General features: G+C 34.7%; 1 protein-coding gene across 1 annotated transcript; it reads right to left on the bottom strand.

Annotated features, from left to right (window-relative positions):
* Positions 1–15,755: 15,755 nt before the first annotated feature.
* LOC121034409 (ribosome production factor 2 homolog) lies at positions 15,756–16,603 on the bottom strand. The gene is given in 1 exon segment (XM_040481212.1): positions 15,756–16,603. A coding segment is annotated over 1 exon segment (813 nt). The 5' UTR covers positions 16,569–16,603.
* Positions 16,604–16,974: the final 371 nt, after the last annotated feature.

The following is a 16,974-nucleotide window of genomic DNA, read 5'->3' as shown; positions in this document are numbered from 1 at the left end:
TAGATATTAAAGTAAGAACATACCCCTTAGCATTAATAATACCTTATAGTCTCCTCTGCTCTATAGCAGATAGAAGTCAATTGTCTTCAGTTCTTCATATCTAATAATATAAATTTCATATATAATAATATGTGTTGTTTGGAGGTTGGGAAATACCACATTTTACCCAACTGGCAAAGAAGGTATAGGCCTTCTATGTGTTGAGAGCAAGAGTCACTGTTATCCTGCTGACACTGTACAGTTTTTTCCTGAATTTGGCAGTGGCCAATTAACAGAAGAGTTAAGTAACTTTCAAAGGTCATAGGAGAAGATAGTAAGCATGACAGATCTCAGTATTCACAGGCACATTCAACTATAGCCTGTTGCTAAGTAACTGACCTTCCCTGCATTCCAAATAGCAAATTGAATTTATCTCGTAAATTTAACTGCCTAGTCATTCTCTTCCTCCACCCCTACTCTCCAGCTGAGCAAAGAAGATCAGGTCAGATCAGAGAATTTCTTGGGATGGCAAAAGATCATGAGAGTCATGTAGGTGAGAGGCAGACATGCTCTGCTCTATGATCAAAGCAGCACATATACATCCCATCCTTGGGGAAGAAGCCAGCCTCTTCAGAGAAAGAAGAAACAAGGAAACAGAGACTAACATCTTCCTGAAAACTGATGCTTGAATAATTGAAAGATTGAGATTGTGTCTGTAAAGTAGTCTGCATAATTAAAGCCATTTATCTGAAACACATCATCTCAAAGTCCTCAAAATCATTTCTTTATAGGTTTAGTACCTACAACCGATTTGGTGGCAAAATCTGAATGGACTTTATTCTATTTAAACATGTATTTAATACATTTTATGTTTATATTGCTATGTTTTACTACAGAAATATTTAAGTGATTGATTTCATGTTACTACTCCTGATTCCACCATGTGGTGTTATATAATAGGTGGCATAAATTCCTTTCTAAAACATAAAACATTCCAAATTCTGTAAAAAAGACTGTATGTCCCTAGATTTGGTGTTTAATTTTTGCTTGTGTGTTGTTTGATTTCTAGTGAGTGTATGTCCCTGGAACACACACAAAAATCAGAAGTACCTATGACTCTGGGGTTGCAAGATTTATCAAATGTAAATACAGGACTTAGTATTAAATTTGAATTTCAGATAAACAGCAAACATTTTTTCACTACAAGTATGCATCAAATACTGCATTGGACATGCTTATCCTCAAAAAGAAAAATATACGTTGTTGATCTGAAATTCAAATTTAATTGTCTGATAGTTTTCCTAGAGAACCTCAACACAGAGTATAAAGATAAAATTGTCCTTAATACATAACGTTTATTTTTTTCATCAAAGTTTGTTCATTAGTGCATCCCTATCAGTCAAGAATATTTTAAATTATTAGTAGTTCATAATTTGCATTTATAAAAAAGAAATCACTGACTATGCTTTGTCAAAGGATTTATTTCTTCTGGTCTCTCTATCCTAAACAGAGATTCAAAATTTTGAAGGTATATCTTGAACCTACCTGAGAAGGGTTGTCTGATAGAGTGTCAAGAATTTTATCATGTCTTATAAGAAATGGTTGTGAGGTGGTACAAAATTTATTTTTTAATAGAGATTATAAACTTATTAAAGGAACAGTCTTTGGGTTTTGCGTGGACTTTCAAAAATATATATTAGTGACAAAGATCTAACACATGGAACACCTTTTATGAAGTTATTTAAGAAAGAATAAAACTATAAGTGGACTGTAAAATAGCTCAATGAGATCAATACAAATCTTGAAAAAATTCTCTTGTTTCAACCACACACTTGGCATCTTATCACATGGCCTTTACTTCTTTTTAACTAGCTTGCAAACTCTTTAAAGATCTGGATGTTATCATACATTGCCTTTTTTGTTTGTTATCCATGCCCTTAAATGTTTAATTTTCAAAGTAATGACTTGTTATACACATAACAGCAGCTTATGACAAACCAAAGTGTCACTACTCATTGGAATAATCTATCCAAATTTACAGAGAAGAGATTGGTATTGAAAGCTCAGTGACCCACGAAAGAAACTTATTCAATGCCTAAAATTGAAACATTAGTCTTTTTTCTCTTCTTTCCTTTCTGGCACTTGAGACAATCAAGGCCAGAACTCTGGATTTACATTAAATATAAATTGAATCCTATTGAGGGAGATGCATTTGCTGTACTTTTCAGAAGCATTGCTTCAAGCCTCTCAGTGATGAAATTTCAAAGATATAATTTCATTCTTGTTTTAACTTAATCTGCATGTTAAAGAACAAAAATAATTGAAGGACACATTTCATATTTTTCAGACAGATACCCACTTCAAAAATTTATCAGCAGTTCAAAACTCATAAAGAAATTTGAAGTGTTTCATAGGTGAATATATTTTTAAAAAAATACAAGACTGAATGTCTTCAAGATCAGACTTAGATTTTTATTAGGTTTTATTCTGTTTTTCACATATATGGTGTTATATCAATTTATAGATTTTAGTTTTTAAAAATATGAAGGAATGCAATTAAAAGTTATGACAATGATACAAGAACTTTTAAAACTTAAATCGGTGTTTTGCATGTTTATGTTAACCAGTGATCATTTCCGAGCTCTTCCTGGAATTAGAAAATAAGTCAAGCACAATTGTATTAATTACCATTTTCTTTGAATTAAATATAATATAAATTGTCCAAATGCAACTTGCCATACTCCATGCCAAGCCAAAAAACTTAGCAGTAATATCAGCTAAATCCTTAAGATGTGCTGAAAGAATTCTAGATTTTATTTGTTTGTTTTGTAAAATCTCCATAATATTTTGCTGAGAGCATTACTCACTTTTCTTCCAAAGGATTTGAATTTTGCATCTCAAACTGTTTTTAAAAGAGTTTTACTGATGGTGCAGTGTTGATCACTCTACTTCCTGTCTCTCTTTCCCATGAACACTAAATCATCACATCTTCACCCCCACTGTGATTGCCCTTAGTGTTTCATCAGAACTAGGAAAACTCAATTAGTCTATATTTATGAGGAAATCTTTCTAGGAATAGACTATGTCCCTCCCAAATGGTGTTTGCGTACGTAGAGTGACAAAACTTGAATTCTGCTTATAGTTCACTTAGATTAAACAATGGACTTGCTGCTGCCTACTTTACCTACATTTTGCAGGGATTGGATGACTTCTGTTTAAGACGTAAAACAAACAAAAAACCTACTTTGTTAACATAAGTGAAGTTAAAATATGAGACAGTCACAATTATTAAGATTCATAACAATAGGGATCCTTTGTTTCATATATTTGTTATATAATTTATTCAGAATCTGTAGGAGATAGTGCTAGCTGTCAGAAAAACCCATTCTCTCATTTTTATAGGACATGCAGCTAGACGACGTTTTGTAGCCTCTTTTGCTCTTGGGTAGGGCCATCTGCCTTAATTTTAACTACTGGAATGACAGTGGAAGGGATGTGTGCCCCAAGGCTTGTCACACTGAAGCTTTCCATGTTTGGGCTTTCATACTTTTTCCTTCTCGAATGGCTTCATACAGAAAATGACATCCTTTTGAGGATGATGTAGCCACTAGGTGAATGAACTTTCGGTGCCTGAATGAGGAAAGTTTATCAATGACAAACTGAATCTTTCATTTTCCTGGAAAATAAAAGTGTAGGTCTGTTTATATCCCAAGCGTAGTCATCTATAATTGATCAGGCCTTATTATTTTTTAAGTGGTTTCTCATGTCTGTAACCAGGGGTAAAGGAGGAGGGGATATTACTTTTGTACCATTACAGATGTCAGAGAAATTATAAGATTTTTACCTGAAACGCCACTAAATGCCAAATGTTTGGGTTTCAGAGTTATACTATCTATGGCTAACTATTAGTAAAATTTGACATAGATAGGGAATTTTGTAAATATCTATAAGAACAAGAAACAGTAAGGTCGGTGTATAGCTGATATATTATGATAGTTCTTTGCTAAGAATATTAACATTCTCACCAAATTACCTCTGTCCTCCAACTGGTCTTGATTCTGTCATAACTGATGAGGGTTCATATGAATGGTTAGCAGAGAAAAAGATACATACTCTAGATTGATTGATTACATACTTAAGCTGCTTTTCATTTTTCATTTTTAAAGCAGTCCTAGTTTTTCCAGTTTTAAGTAGTTACAAGTGGTATCACATAAAGCTTTACCAAAAAATAAAAAGGACAATTTAAATAAATGCAATATTGTATGTTAGAAGTAGATGAGGAAGCTCCTTGAGAATACCCAAACAACATTAATGTCTTGAACTTCATAAATCATGAATATGTTACTATAAACATGTGAGTGCCTGGAAAATTCTCTGTGCTTCTCTGTGTGCTGTGTGTCCTACAGTGTCTCTCTGGTCTCCCATACATACATAGATCCATTGATATCAGAGGAGTACTTTGTACTCAATTTTTGGTCCTCCGTTTTTTTACATACATGCTAATTTCCCTGGATATATATAGCTAAACATCTTTGACTATGGAAAATGTCATCACTTGTATTGACTTAACAATATCATTTAGGGCTTTTTAGGTTCTTTCTTGCTCCACACATTGGCTTTCAAAGCTTGAAACTTAAAATCCTCAATGTGATTGTTCTCAGGTATAGCCCACAAAATATAGAAAAAAAAAACCACTTATCCTATCTATACCATACATTATTAGTAACTCCAAAGTATACTATCATCAGTCTACTGGAATATTCTCCCCTTCCCCTGACTCATAGCAAAACCCATCTGGTTTCTCTTTTACAGTCAGTAGGTTAAGTTTAACCTAAATTTTAAATTTAGTTTAATTTAAATATTTAAGTCCCTTATTCAAAGTAAAAGTGTATTAATAGCTATACCATTCCTACATTTTGTCATATCGAAGAAGTTATTCAGAGTTTATAAACTTGATCATAATTTATTGACTTCATAATGGGAATTTCTATGTGACTAAATAGGGTTTTTAATGCATAATGAAATCCCTTATCATAATAAAAACATAAAAAGTAAATGAACACAGATGGACAGCAACAGAAAAATTTCATTTTGAACGAAGCTAAAATAATGTTTTTCCTTAAAAATACTTAATTTTTCTCTGCATTTAATTTATTTCTATTTAATTTTACCTGAATAATTTGGAATAATGTGCAGTTGATAATGGCACCTTCTTCCTGATGATCAACAGGAAGACACTCATCTTTAATGATATCATCAATATTCCTTTTCACAGAAAACCTTTAGACAGAACTAAAGTTTTTGTTCATTTACTATCATTTAGGATATGTAAATTTTGTTTTCAGAAAAGTCCTGCACTTTAACATTCAAATGATATATTTAAATATGTGAATTACATATATTAAACAAGGTGGAAATGAAATTTAGCTAACAAGCATTTGTTGTCCCTGTGGTACTGACCTGTTCAGAACCACTTAGACATACACCATAGTTCTTTATGCTATAGGATAAGGATTACAAACTATACACATTGAAGCCAGATTTTCAGAAAGATTTCTAGGAGTATTTGACATCTGTGTGCACAGGCTGAATTACACAAATAGCTACATTTTACCTTAAACTTGTCTCATCTCAGGTATTCAAAACGCTCTGCCTCTCTTAAATAACCATGAAATTTAGAACCGACATTCAACACATAAAAGAGAACTTTATTCAAGTGTTAAGGCAAAACACTGAAAATTAAAATCAAGATCATATTTCCTGTCCTCCCCTAACATGATAGAGGTAGAGAATTATGAGTGAGCTCTGCCCCTTCAGCCGTGACCAGGTGCTAATGGAAGAAACAACTCTCTAGGTAGCCTAAGAGTTGTAGAAGGGTTCTTGAGGATAGCTGCCATTATTTTGCCCAACGATTTTTATATAGAGAGAAGAGAGCCTGGTGATACATTTTCCTGAGCGATAAGTATCCAGAAAAAAAAAGTTATTATCTTCTGGTGAAAAAGGGTTTTTTTGTTTGTTTGTTTTTTGTTTGTTTGTTTGTTTGTTTTTTGCCTTTTCACTGAAAATTGAGAGTTATAGGATTTATTACATCTCTGTCTCAGGGTATGGTACTTGGAAATTGTAGCTTGTGCTGAAAACTATAGGTTTTTCCTCCCCCTTTACTACACATTACTTCTGTCATTTTTATTGAAATATAGTTAGCATATGACATAATATTAGTTTTAGGTATACAATACTATTTTCACTGAATTGACAATCTATGACTTACACAATGTTCAACACGGGAAGCCTAGCCACCATATGTCACTTCACAATGTTATCACAATACTATGCTATATTTTCCATCCCTGTGACTTACTTATTTTATTTTATTAATGTTTATTTATTTTTGAGAGAGACAGAGACAGAGCATGAGCGGGGGAGGGGCAGAGAGAGAGGGAGACACAGAATCTGAAACAGGCTCCAGGCTCTGAGCTGTCAGCACAGAGCCTGACACGGGACGCGGGGCTCAAACCCACGAGCTGTGAGATCATGACCTGAGCTGAAGTCGGATGCTCAACTGACTGAGCCACCCAGGTGCCCCTGACTTATTTATTTTAACTGCAGGTATTAATTTTTTTGTTCTTAGTAAATTACTTTTTGGTCTTCTCTCTTTGTGGTTTTATTATAGTCTTCATGCAATTTAATAACATAATAGCACAAAAAGTAAATAAAAACATGCATTTGTAGGTGTGAATGTATGTGTATAATTGTATATCTTTTGTTTAAAAAATCTAATCCATTTTCTAATTTTACAAAGCTATTTATCTATTTTCTTCTTTATTAACATACATTTTTAAATAAACCTGTAATTTGCATTACAAGTAAGTTAATAGCAGGTGCTAAAGTAAATTTGGATGAAGAAGAGACCAAAGTTTGAGTGCAGGAAAAAAAAAAATGGTAAAGAGATTTTAATAATTTGATCCATCTCTAGCTTCACCTAATCCCCAGAGGAAAAAAACACATCATAGTGGGTATGTGATAATAGCACTTCTCTCTCTCTTCTATGACATGAGAAACTTTGGAGCTACGTTGTGAGAAGGTGAAAACTGCTCAGATTTTTGCCATCTTCCCTGAAAGGTTAACTCTATCATTCTGAGTAATGTTAACAAAATAACATCTGTTTTGCTTACTCCCTGCTTTTGGGAAAAGGTCAGCTTTCCTAGAAATAGTATTTCCTGTTTAGCACCCAGTTTTCCTTTTTAATGATCCTATTAAAAATATTTCAACTTAATTAGAAAAAAAAAGATGGTTGAAGATATAATAGAGATCTAAACTGAAGTTGTGCAGGCACACATATGAATATGGGCTTTATAAATTGATTAATATTTGGAAATAATATAGAGAGTCTATAATGTATTGAAGTTTGTAATATTATGCATACTATTTAATGTACATACTATTAATTTATAAAATAAAGCATTTGAATCATGAATAATAAATAGAAAACAATTCTATCTGCTGATATATTTATCAGGTCATATTTCTTTCTACCTCGCTAAGGAATGTCTTGTTAACAGCTTATGCTTTAGAATGTGCAGAGGCAAAGACATGTTTAGACTTAATTGATATTTTTGGGTATGGGTAGTGCAAGAAAAGGCTAGAAAATTACCTCAAAGCAGCAAGTTGGATAAGGAATTATTGCCATTGGCTAGACCAGGCAGCGACCCATTGGTGATGGCCCAAGAATCTGGAAAATGTTCAGATGGAGCCCACTGTTAGCCAGCAAATCCTGTAGGTGGATGGGTCTGATTGAAATACAACCAATTTTGTTTGACTCTTGGGTACTGTTTTATTATTTATTTATTTTTATTTTTTATGCATTTACTTATTTTATTTTAGCCAACGTGTAAATGGGGGAGAAGGGCAGAGGGAGGGAGGGAGGGAGGGAGGGAGAGAGAGAGAGAGAGAGAGAGGGAATTTTATGCAGGCTCTTTGCTCAGCGTGAAGCCCAATGTGGGGCTTGACCCCACCATCCTGGATCATTACCTGAGCATATATCAAAAGTCATACACTGAACTGATTTAGCCACCCAGGCACCCCACCTGTTCTTGATCAAGACGGCAGCACCTCTCCAACAGGTTTCATCATGTGTGATGGTGCCATTACCATACATAAAGTAAACAGATTCCTTTTTCTGTCCACTTAGTTCATCTCAAGGTATTCCCTACACCTTGGGTATAGTGTCAGAAAGGACACTCTGGTGATGCGTGATGAGTGTCAGAGTGGAGTGACAACTTCAACATTTTCATTACAACTGCCAAAAATCTCAGGGCAAGGGAAACCATTTTCCACTTGTGGTGGGATAGACATGACAGAGGTCCAAGATTCTAGGTTGTTCCATAAGTAACTCTTCCAACAAGGAGGACTCTAGGCTTTGCCGAGAGTGCAGGTGCTGACTCTGTGACCCAAGGCACAATGGACAGCAAGATGACGAATGTCATAGAATGAGGGTATGTAATAGCCTCTGTCTCCAAAAGGGCTCACTATGCAGCTAGTAAATGGTGTTCTAATGGGGTGTAGTGCAGAGCCAAGAAGGGCATCTTTTGCCTCAGAAGTCCCTAGTTGGTCCAAAAACCCCAGAACACTTAAGAGGAGACTGCTACAGCCTTTACAAATAAAGAGTTCATGGGGTCATGAATAGGAGTCTGTTGTATTGCAAATTGGGCACTCTTTAGAGTCTTTTTGTGTAGTGGTGGCATTCTAACTGGACCAGTTTAAGAATAGCAGGGTGGATGGGTTTAAGAATACTTTGTAAATGAGGAATGTGTTACCTCCAGGACACAAATTGGCCTGCATAAATTTGGGCTTATCTTAATGTTGTGCGTATTGAAAGGAAGGGTTAATTGTTTCTTGACAGGGTCATTGATGGAACAGCCCTTGACTGATGAAATAACACATAGAAATATTTATTAAGTTGGCATGGCCTTTTATTTTGTGTGGGGCAATAACTCATTTTTTTTAACCTTTTATGGGTGATTTGTATCTTTATGTACTAAATAAGTATGTAAAATGCATCTTAAAAGATTATTCCTTAAAGATTCCAAATCAGTATTATCATATTTAGGGGCCTTCTCCACAGACATTTGTAGTTTATTGAGTTTATGGATTGGGTTTGAATTAACCCCTTGTCATGTTTATGAGCCATGGTGCTCAGTGAAGCCCAGAACCTTTGTCACTATGTTTTATAGCTATTTAATAGGGTGATAGTGTCCTCTGTCCTGTTAGGAGTGGTAGATGTAAAACTTCTATGGCCACTCTTTGGAGTCAATGCCATGAGGGTGCCATGGTTGTTTTACTCCATAATCTAAGGATCAGAGTATATTTTGGTGACAGAATCATAAGCAACAGCAAAAGCTTCTGTAGGCTCTTAGTCAACCATTTGATTTTAAGAGTATGGACATCAGCAAACCACATTAACTGTTCTTTCACACATGAGCAGCAACCCAATAGGCTCACATAATGTATAGGATATCATTCTTTTTCTTGAGCACTTTATAGAATAGGGTCTGATGCCTTGAAAATGTTGCAGTCAAACATTAAATAGGTTCAGACACAGAACCAGTGATCATTGGGTAAGAGTCCTTTCCCATGGCTTATGCTAAAATCATCACCTATGACTTATGCTAAAATTGAGGCATAATATTCAGTCCAGTGTGCTTGATAGGCCTATGCCAATACATAATCCCAGAGCTCCTTCAAGGAGGGCCCTGATAGCATATTCCTTTGCTTAAATGCCGATTACTGAAACTTCCAACTTAAGTTGGTTAAATCTATAAAAGAAGGTTGATAGGCTGAGCAAATGCAGCACAAAGCAGCACAAAGTACATGCTTGCAAACAGGTGACAGCAGAGCTAAAAGCACATGGGAACCGATAGCAGCTCAAAGTACAAGCTTGCCAGCATGCCCTTGAGCCACACAGCAGGTCAAGCAAGAGAACAAAGAACACTGGTGGTAGTCATTGTCTAATAATTACTGTGCCAGCTGCTTTGTGGTTGCCCCATTGAGGGAGGGATCAACTCTCCTCCACCCAAAGTTGGTTCAAGTGCTGATACAGATAATGCTAGACGTGTACCAAGAGAGTATAAAGAGATTTATTATTCACATATTGAGGCTTTCTGGGTAGAAAAGAACAGAAACGCAAGGTGGTATGGAAATATCTTAGGGCAAGTGGCTTTGTTCTCTGTTGTATTTTGGGGCTCTGGTCAGCATAGCACTACTGCGTACAGGCTAGAGTTTGTGTGGTTTGAACTTCCCAACTGGCACCAAGGAAGGGAATTTTCAGTCTTTCTTATAGGCTCTCCAAGGCACCACAAAAAAGGAAAAGGAGCATGGTGAGGCTTGAAAACGTTTCAGTGAAACATCAAAAAAAAAGAATCAGATACCATGTATAATTATCTATTCTTTCTGAGAGCCACATTTTGGAAACACTTCAATTTTATTTCTAATGTATGCATGGAAATAGTTACAATTATCAATAACTAGTATATTTAATTACATCTACAAAATCCCTTTTGCCATGTAAGATAACATAATCAAGGTGTGGTATGTAATTATATTCCTAGTCCCAATTTTGATTTTGTCATACTGTACATTAAACTGTAGGCAACTATATGTGGTTGCAAAGGGCACATGAGCATAGCAAAATGCCAATTCAATCAGAAAAAAAATAATTGAGATTCAAATGTATGTGAATTCCTAGGAAGTTGTGTCAACATTATCAAACACATCAAGAATTTTAATGTCCAGGGTCACCTTCTCAGTAAGTGTGTTTGTGTGTGTGTGTGTGATTTAATAGCATTAAAAGACCTGGAGTTGGTGATTTCTGTGGATTTTTTATAACTATAATCCCTTCATTCTAGGTATTTCCATATAGGTTGTGCCATTGACTAATCTGACACCTTTGTATTTGATGCTAACCACCTATGCAGATTTAAATTTTTGTCCTTTAATTTTTGCTTCTTAAAATATGATCTATCAAATATTTCAAGCTAAAAAATTCTGAAAATTCTTTGATATTCTTCCTGTTGATTGACAGTAGGATATGTATCTGCTTCTCTTGATTCTGGACTTCTCTGATTGTATAATCAATAAAATATGGTATATTGAGGAGGGCACCTTTTGGAATGAGCACTGGGTGTTTTATGGAAACCAATTTGACAATAAATTTCATATATAAATAAAAAAAATAAATAAAATAAAATAAAATAAAATAAAATAAAATAAAATAAAATATGGTAGAAGTGATGCTGTTTCAATTTCTAGGCATCTTCTATTTCAGGTATTTAGGTCCACTAACTCTTGGAGCTGTTAGTCACTGTGTAAGAATTCCTACTCTTCTTGGGGGTGCCACACCCAAGGAAATCTAAGCTAGACACTTGAACAAGGTGTGTGGAGAGATGCTTGGCCAACACTCAACCATTTGTATCATCACATTTAAGACCTTAAAATGGCCCAAGTGGCCCTATGTTCTCCTGTCCATATTTCTAATAACAGATTCATGGCCAAAGTCAATGTTTGCTGTTGTTTTAAGCCACCACATGTTGGGTTTGTTTGGTACTGATAACTGTAATTAATAACTGGAACATAATTTAATACTTAAAATTGTTGCTGTGACAAAATCCTAAAACACTGGCTTCAGGTCATTTGTCTTGTTTACCAGTTTTGGGCTATTAAGAATAAAACTGTAGTAGACAGGATTCTACAAGTGCCCCCAACCCCAGTTTTTCTACCCTAATCCCAGGGATTATGAGTATGTGAAATATCACAGCCAGGATTATATAAGATTGAAAGGTAAAAGGAATTTTGCAGATGTAATTAAGTTTACTAATCGGTTTGCCCTTGAGTTAACCAAAAGGGCGTTTATCTGGGTGGGCCTAACATAATCATATGATCCTTTTGAAGCAGAGATTTCTCCTTCTAATAGCAGAAGGGTAAGAGAAATTTAAAGTACTAGAAGATTTTGGGGCATCTGAATGGCCCAGTAGGTTGAGCATCTGGCTCTTAATTTCTGCTAAACTCATGATCTCTGGGTTGTGGGCTCGAGCTCTGTTTCGGGCTCTGAGAAGATGGTTGGGATTCTCTGTCTCTGACCCTCTGCTGTTTGCTTGTGTGTTTCTCTCTCTTTCTCTCTCTCTCTCTCTCTCTCTCTCTCGATAAATAAAAAAAACATTTCAAAAATATAAAATAAACTACTAGAATGATTTGACAACACTGTTGGGAGTTGAAAATGGAAAGACCTATTGGCAAAAACCAAGACTAGCTTGTAGGAGCTGAAGGAAACTTCCAGACAGCATCCAGCAAAAAAAAATTGGAGTGTTGGGGTGGGGGGTGTTTCTGTCTTATATTATACAGAACTCAAACCTATCAATAACCTGAATGAAACTGGAAGTATGCTTTTTACCAGATACTTGTAAAGTAACCTAGCCAAGACCTTGATTTCCACCTTGTGAAACACTAAGGAAAGAATTCAGTCATGCCTACTCATACTTCTGATCTATAGAACTATGAGATAATAATTGAAAGGTTTTCTAAGATAATCAGTTTTTGGCAGTTTGTTCCAGTGAAAGAAAATGAATGTATGCTGCACGTACATTTTGGACATGGCTTTTATTTATTTATTTTTTTTTTTAAATAAACACATGTTTTCTTTTGGGTAAATTCCTAGTAGTAGAATTGGTAGGTTGTTGGGTAGGACTGTGTTTAACTTCATTAGACAATTCCTGTGAAAATGTTTCCCCAAATAATTGTATCACTTTATATTTCCACCATAAATGTGAAAATAAGATTTTCAATTTTTCCACATACTTGACAAAACTTTCAGTTTTATCTTTTTAGTTTTAGACATTCTTGGTGTTAGGCAACATTATCTTATTCTGATTTAATTTGAATTTCCCCAATGAGTAATAATGTTGAATTTCTTTTCATATTGTCTATATATTCTTTTGTAAATACCTATTGAGAATATTTTTCCAATTTGTAGTTATATGTCTTAAGTTGAGTTATTTGAGTTGTTTATATTTTATACATTCTAGAAAAGAGTTCATGATCAGGAATATCACCAACATGCAGCTTACATTTTTATTTCTTTAATGATAACTTTGAGGAACAAAAGTTTTTATTTTTGTGTGTACCCTCTCTACAAAATTGTGTCTCCTTCTATTTATTGAAGATATTATATAATAAGAATTTATAATAATCATTTTGTAGATGTATTGTCCTACCCCTTTTACTTTAAATGGCTTCATATTCTACATGGTCACATTTTTAAATATAATCATGCATAGTATATAAGGTGTTAACATTTAATATCTTTAAGTGATCAGTATATTATTTCAATTAGCTATTTTCATACTTCTAATTAAGTGTGACCTTTTAAAAATAGAAAATTGTTACTGAGATAATATTCTTTGAATCTCATTAAAGTAAACAGATTGGCTTGCAAAAAATCAATTTCAAGATCTTTGTAACATATAAATAGAGGAATACAGTTAATTTCAGATTTCCTTGTAATCAGCAGCCCTATTTTCATACAATGTTGAATAATGAAGGTTAAGAAATTTTTACCTTCGCTTTTTTCTTCCCACTATATAACTCACCTCAAACCACAATTGTTACTCATTTATGCCTGTCTCCTCCCCGCAAAAAGTTCTAATGGCCAGTATGAAAGGAATAAAGATGATCATTCGAGATTCACCTGAGCGAGGTTATCATCTTATATGTCAGATTCATGGGTTATAGACTTAAATTCTAACTATACCTCTTTAAAACATTTCAACTTGCATTGGATAATCAGCATTGTCTTGGACATTTTAGATTGGAGAAGCCAAAGAACGGTGCTGGCCTGAGGTATCCTAACTACTCTACGATATTTGTAGTTGTTTTCATTGCTGTTAACTTATAGCATTAATTCATTGTAATTGTTCTGTTTCTTTTTTTTTGTCTTCCTTTCTTTTTCTGTATTCTCTACTTTTAATTTAGCAATTTATATGATTCTATTTCCTCCTCTCAATTGGCACATCAATTATACATTTAAATTAGTTCACTTTAGTTTGTCTGAATCTGTGTTCTAGTGGAGCAGTCAGATGTAATTTGTGTGTGTGTGTGTTTAATCAGCCCATCTGTTTTGCTGCTGTTTTGATAGCATGTCCCATCTTGAGTAACTTCTCTCACCCCTTTAACTATATCCATCCTTTGTCTTTTGATCATAAAGCACATAGATTTTTGTGGTATTTTCGTGTGTGTGTGTGTGTGTGTGTGTGTGTGTGTGTGTGTGTGTGTGTCCTTGTTTGTTTTTCTTCACAGTTTGACTATTGCTTCCTTTTCTCTATGTACCAGTGGCCTGTCAAGCTAGAAATTTAGACCATAAACCCACCTCACTTCAAATTACCTGTTTGCTTTAGATATGTGGTGGTAGATACATACATACTTTTGCTGACGCCATATTAGTATCTAAAGTGGAATTATCTTAGCCAGCCTCAGGATCTTAGCCAGGTAGAGCATGTGGCCACTCACTCAAGGAGAATGGGCAAATACAATGACCATTTTACCCAGGTAAACTTGATAGTCTTGATGGAAGTGATTTTAAAGTAAAGAAAGGCAAATGTAAATTAAAGTATGTTTGTAGTTTCTTCTAGCATGTGAACAGGACCATACTAGTGCAAAAACATAAATGCCTTAGGAAATGAGTAAAAAAGAACATCATGAAGAAAACTGTGATGTATTTTGAAAAAAATTATGTGTGTCAGATGTGAAAGTACTAGCTATATGCTATATGTGTATACTCATATATAAATATAGATTGATTGATTCTATATAGATAGATATATCCTATATAGATACATAGATATGGATATGATGATAGATACATAATATTAGTTACAAAAATTTAAGATATCAATGCATTGCTTCAGCATGTCCACACTTCCCCTCATGTTTGCATGAGATCCTAGCCATGAGAATTAGGCGAGCAATGAAATAAATAGAATATTTTATGCTTATTTTTTTACCAAAGAGAAAAAGAAAAAGACTTTTGTTATTTAAACCTCAGCTGATAAACAGCTCATTTTTTTTCTTACTTTGACTTCAGTAGATTTACTGAAGATAATTTACGTGACCTCAATGAATGGGTTAACTGTATCACAGAGATCAAGATAATAGAGTCATATAAAATTGGACATTGACCTTGCCTTGAGAAATGGAAATTATGGTAACTGTGTAGAACTGATTGTTCTGGAAAAACAAACACTACTGTGGTTCTTCCCAAAGTAGAGTGTAAAGTGATAGACCTTGACTGTTGTGAATGAACACATATATGTAACTCCAGAAGACTTGTGTATAGCCAAAAGAGTGTAAATAACATTTTATTATGCTAAGTATTGACAAATAGTATTGACCTAATTCATGTTGATGGGTGTCTGGACATGGTGTTAAAGACTTTACTTCCCATGTGACCCAGCTTCATGGGGTCTTTCTCAGACATCATTGTGGAGAAGTCAATGACCTGTCACAAATAAGAGCCTCTAGAGATACTTAATGAGTGCCCATGGACCAAAGGTGGGCAGAAGAGACACAAATTTATAAGACTGGAGGCTCATTAACTACACTTTTTTAGTAACTTAGACCTGACTTAGCATATCTGAGCTAGTATGAGGAATAGAGGGTTTTTGTTTGTTTGTTTGTTTTTGGTTTTTATTTTTTGTTTTTGTTTTTGTTTTAGCTAGTTCCATCAATTGTTTTCAATTCTCTTTGATTTTTTTCCCCTGGTCTTCTGTTATCTTTTCTGCAGGTCGCTTCTTCAACCCCTTCATTTTCCTGGTTTGTAGTTTGCTTAGGTCTTGCTTCTGCATATGAATCCTTCTATAAGTTGTGCCAAAAGTGTCATGGGAGACATTTGTCTTCTTCTTTGGCTTGAGGGCTTTTGGCATTTTCATAGATAATTTGTAAAGATCATCTGATGCCAGATATGTCCTCCTCAGAACCAGATCCAATGAGGGCCCCATCTCTTCCAATTCAATCCTTGGTGTTTTACAACCAGACTTCTTCAACAGCAACTTGTAGCCTTGAAAGTAAATCTTCGCATTCAGTGCAGTGAAATGCAGAACATACTCTAAACCAGACAGGCGGATATTTGATACTGTGGGGCCTCTGAAGAGATCAATAAGAAGATTTTTTAGCCTTCTGTAGTCTTCTGTTACATCAAAATCATCACCAGCAAATATTAACATGGGTTTTGTTCCCTCAGAACATTTACTATTCTTGATGTCTTGTAGAGAGACAAACTTCTCAGTACCTAATTCGATCATATCCAGCACATGGTAGTCATACACACGACCTATTACTAGATTATTCAGCCACTTCTTATTATGGGAGCCAAACATAAATAAAGACCAATCTGACTTCTTTTAAAATAATTCCAATGATGTCTGATCCTCACATGGTCTTGTAATGTTTTTCTTTTTATACAGAACGCCGTATGGTTTTGTCAGTGCATACACATCTCTAAGTACTTGTGTCACCAGTAAATTTGCATTTCCCCCTTTAATCAGCATAGCATTTTTAACATTTTCCCTAAGTTTTTGAAGTCTGGCTTCTTTTAATAAGGCCAGTTCCAAGATTAAGAAATTTGCATTGCTACATAGATAATCTATGTTAGATTGATGTTTATGGCCCCAATTATAGGCGCTCTTTGCCAGATAACTGTACAGAGTCCTGCTTCTCTGACTTTGCACTAAATCATGTGACTACCTTTGTTCACGGGAATCATTGTAAATATGATACTGTAAGAAACGTGGAAACTCTTTCACATGTCCATTTGCTGATTTTGAACTTTCTCATCTCTAACAAAAGATTATTTCCAAAGTAGGCTACTGGAAGAAAATAAATGCGTGGCCCAATTACCTCTGTTTTCCTAAATGATACCCAGCTAAGTACCAGACATATGAGTGATCCCCAAAC

Source organism: Herpailurus yagouaroundi, unplaced genomic scaffold, assembly GCF_014898765.1.
Source record: "Herpailurus yagouaroundi ecotype Mexico unplaced genomic scaffold, PumYag 160, whole genome shotgun sequence".
Classification (NCBI taxonomy): domain Eukaryota; kingdom Metazoa; phylum Chordata; class Mammalia; order Carnivora; family Felidae; genus Herpailurus; species Herpailurus yagouaroundi.
This window is presented reverse-complemented; position numbering and strand designations above follow the sequence as displayed.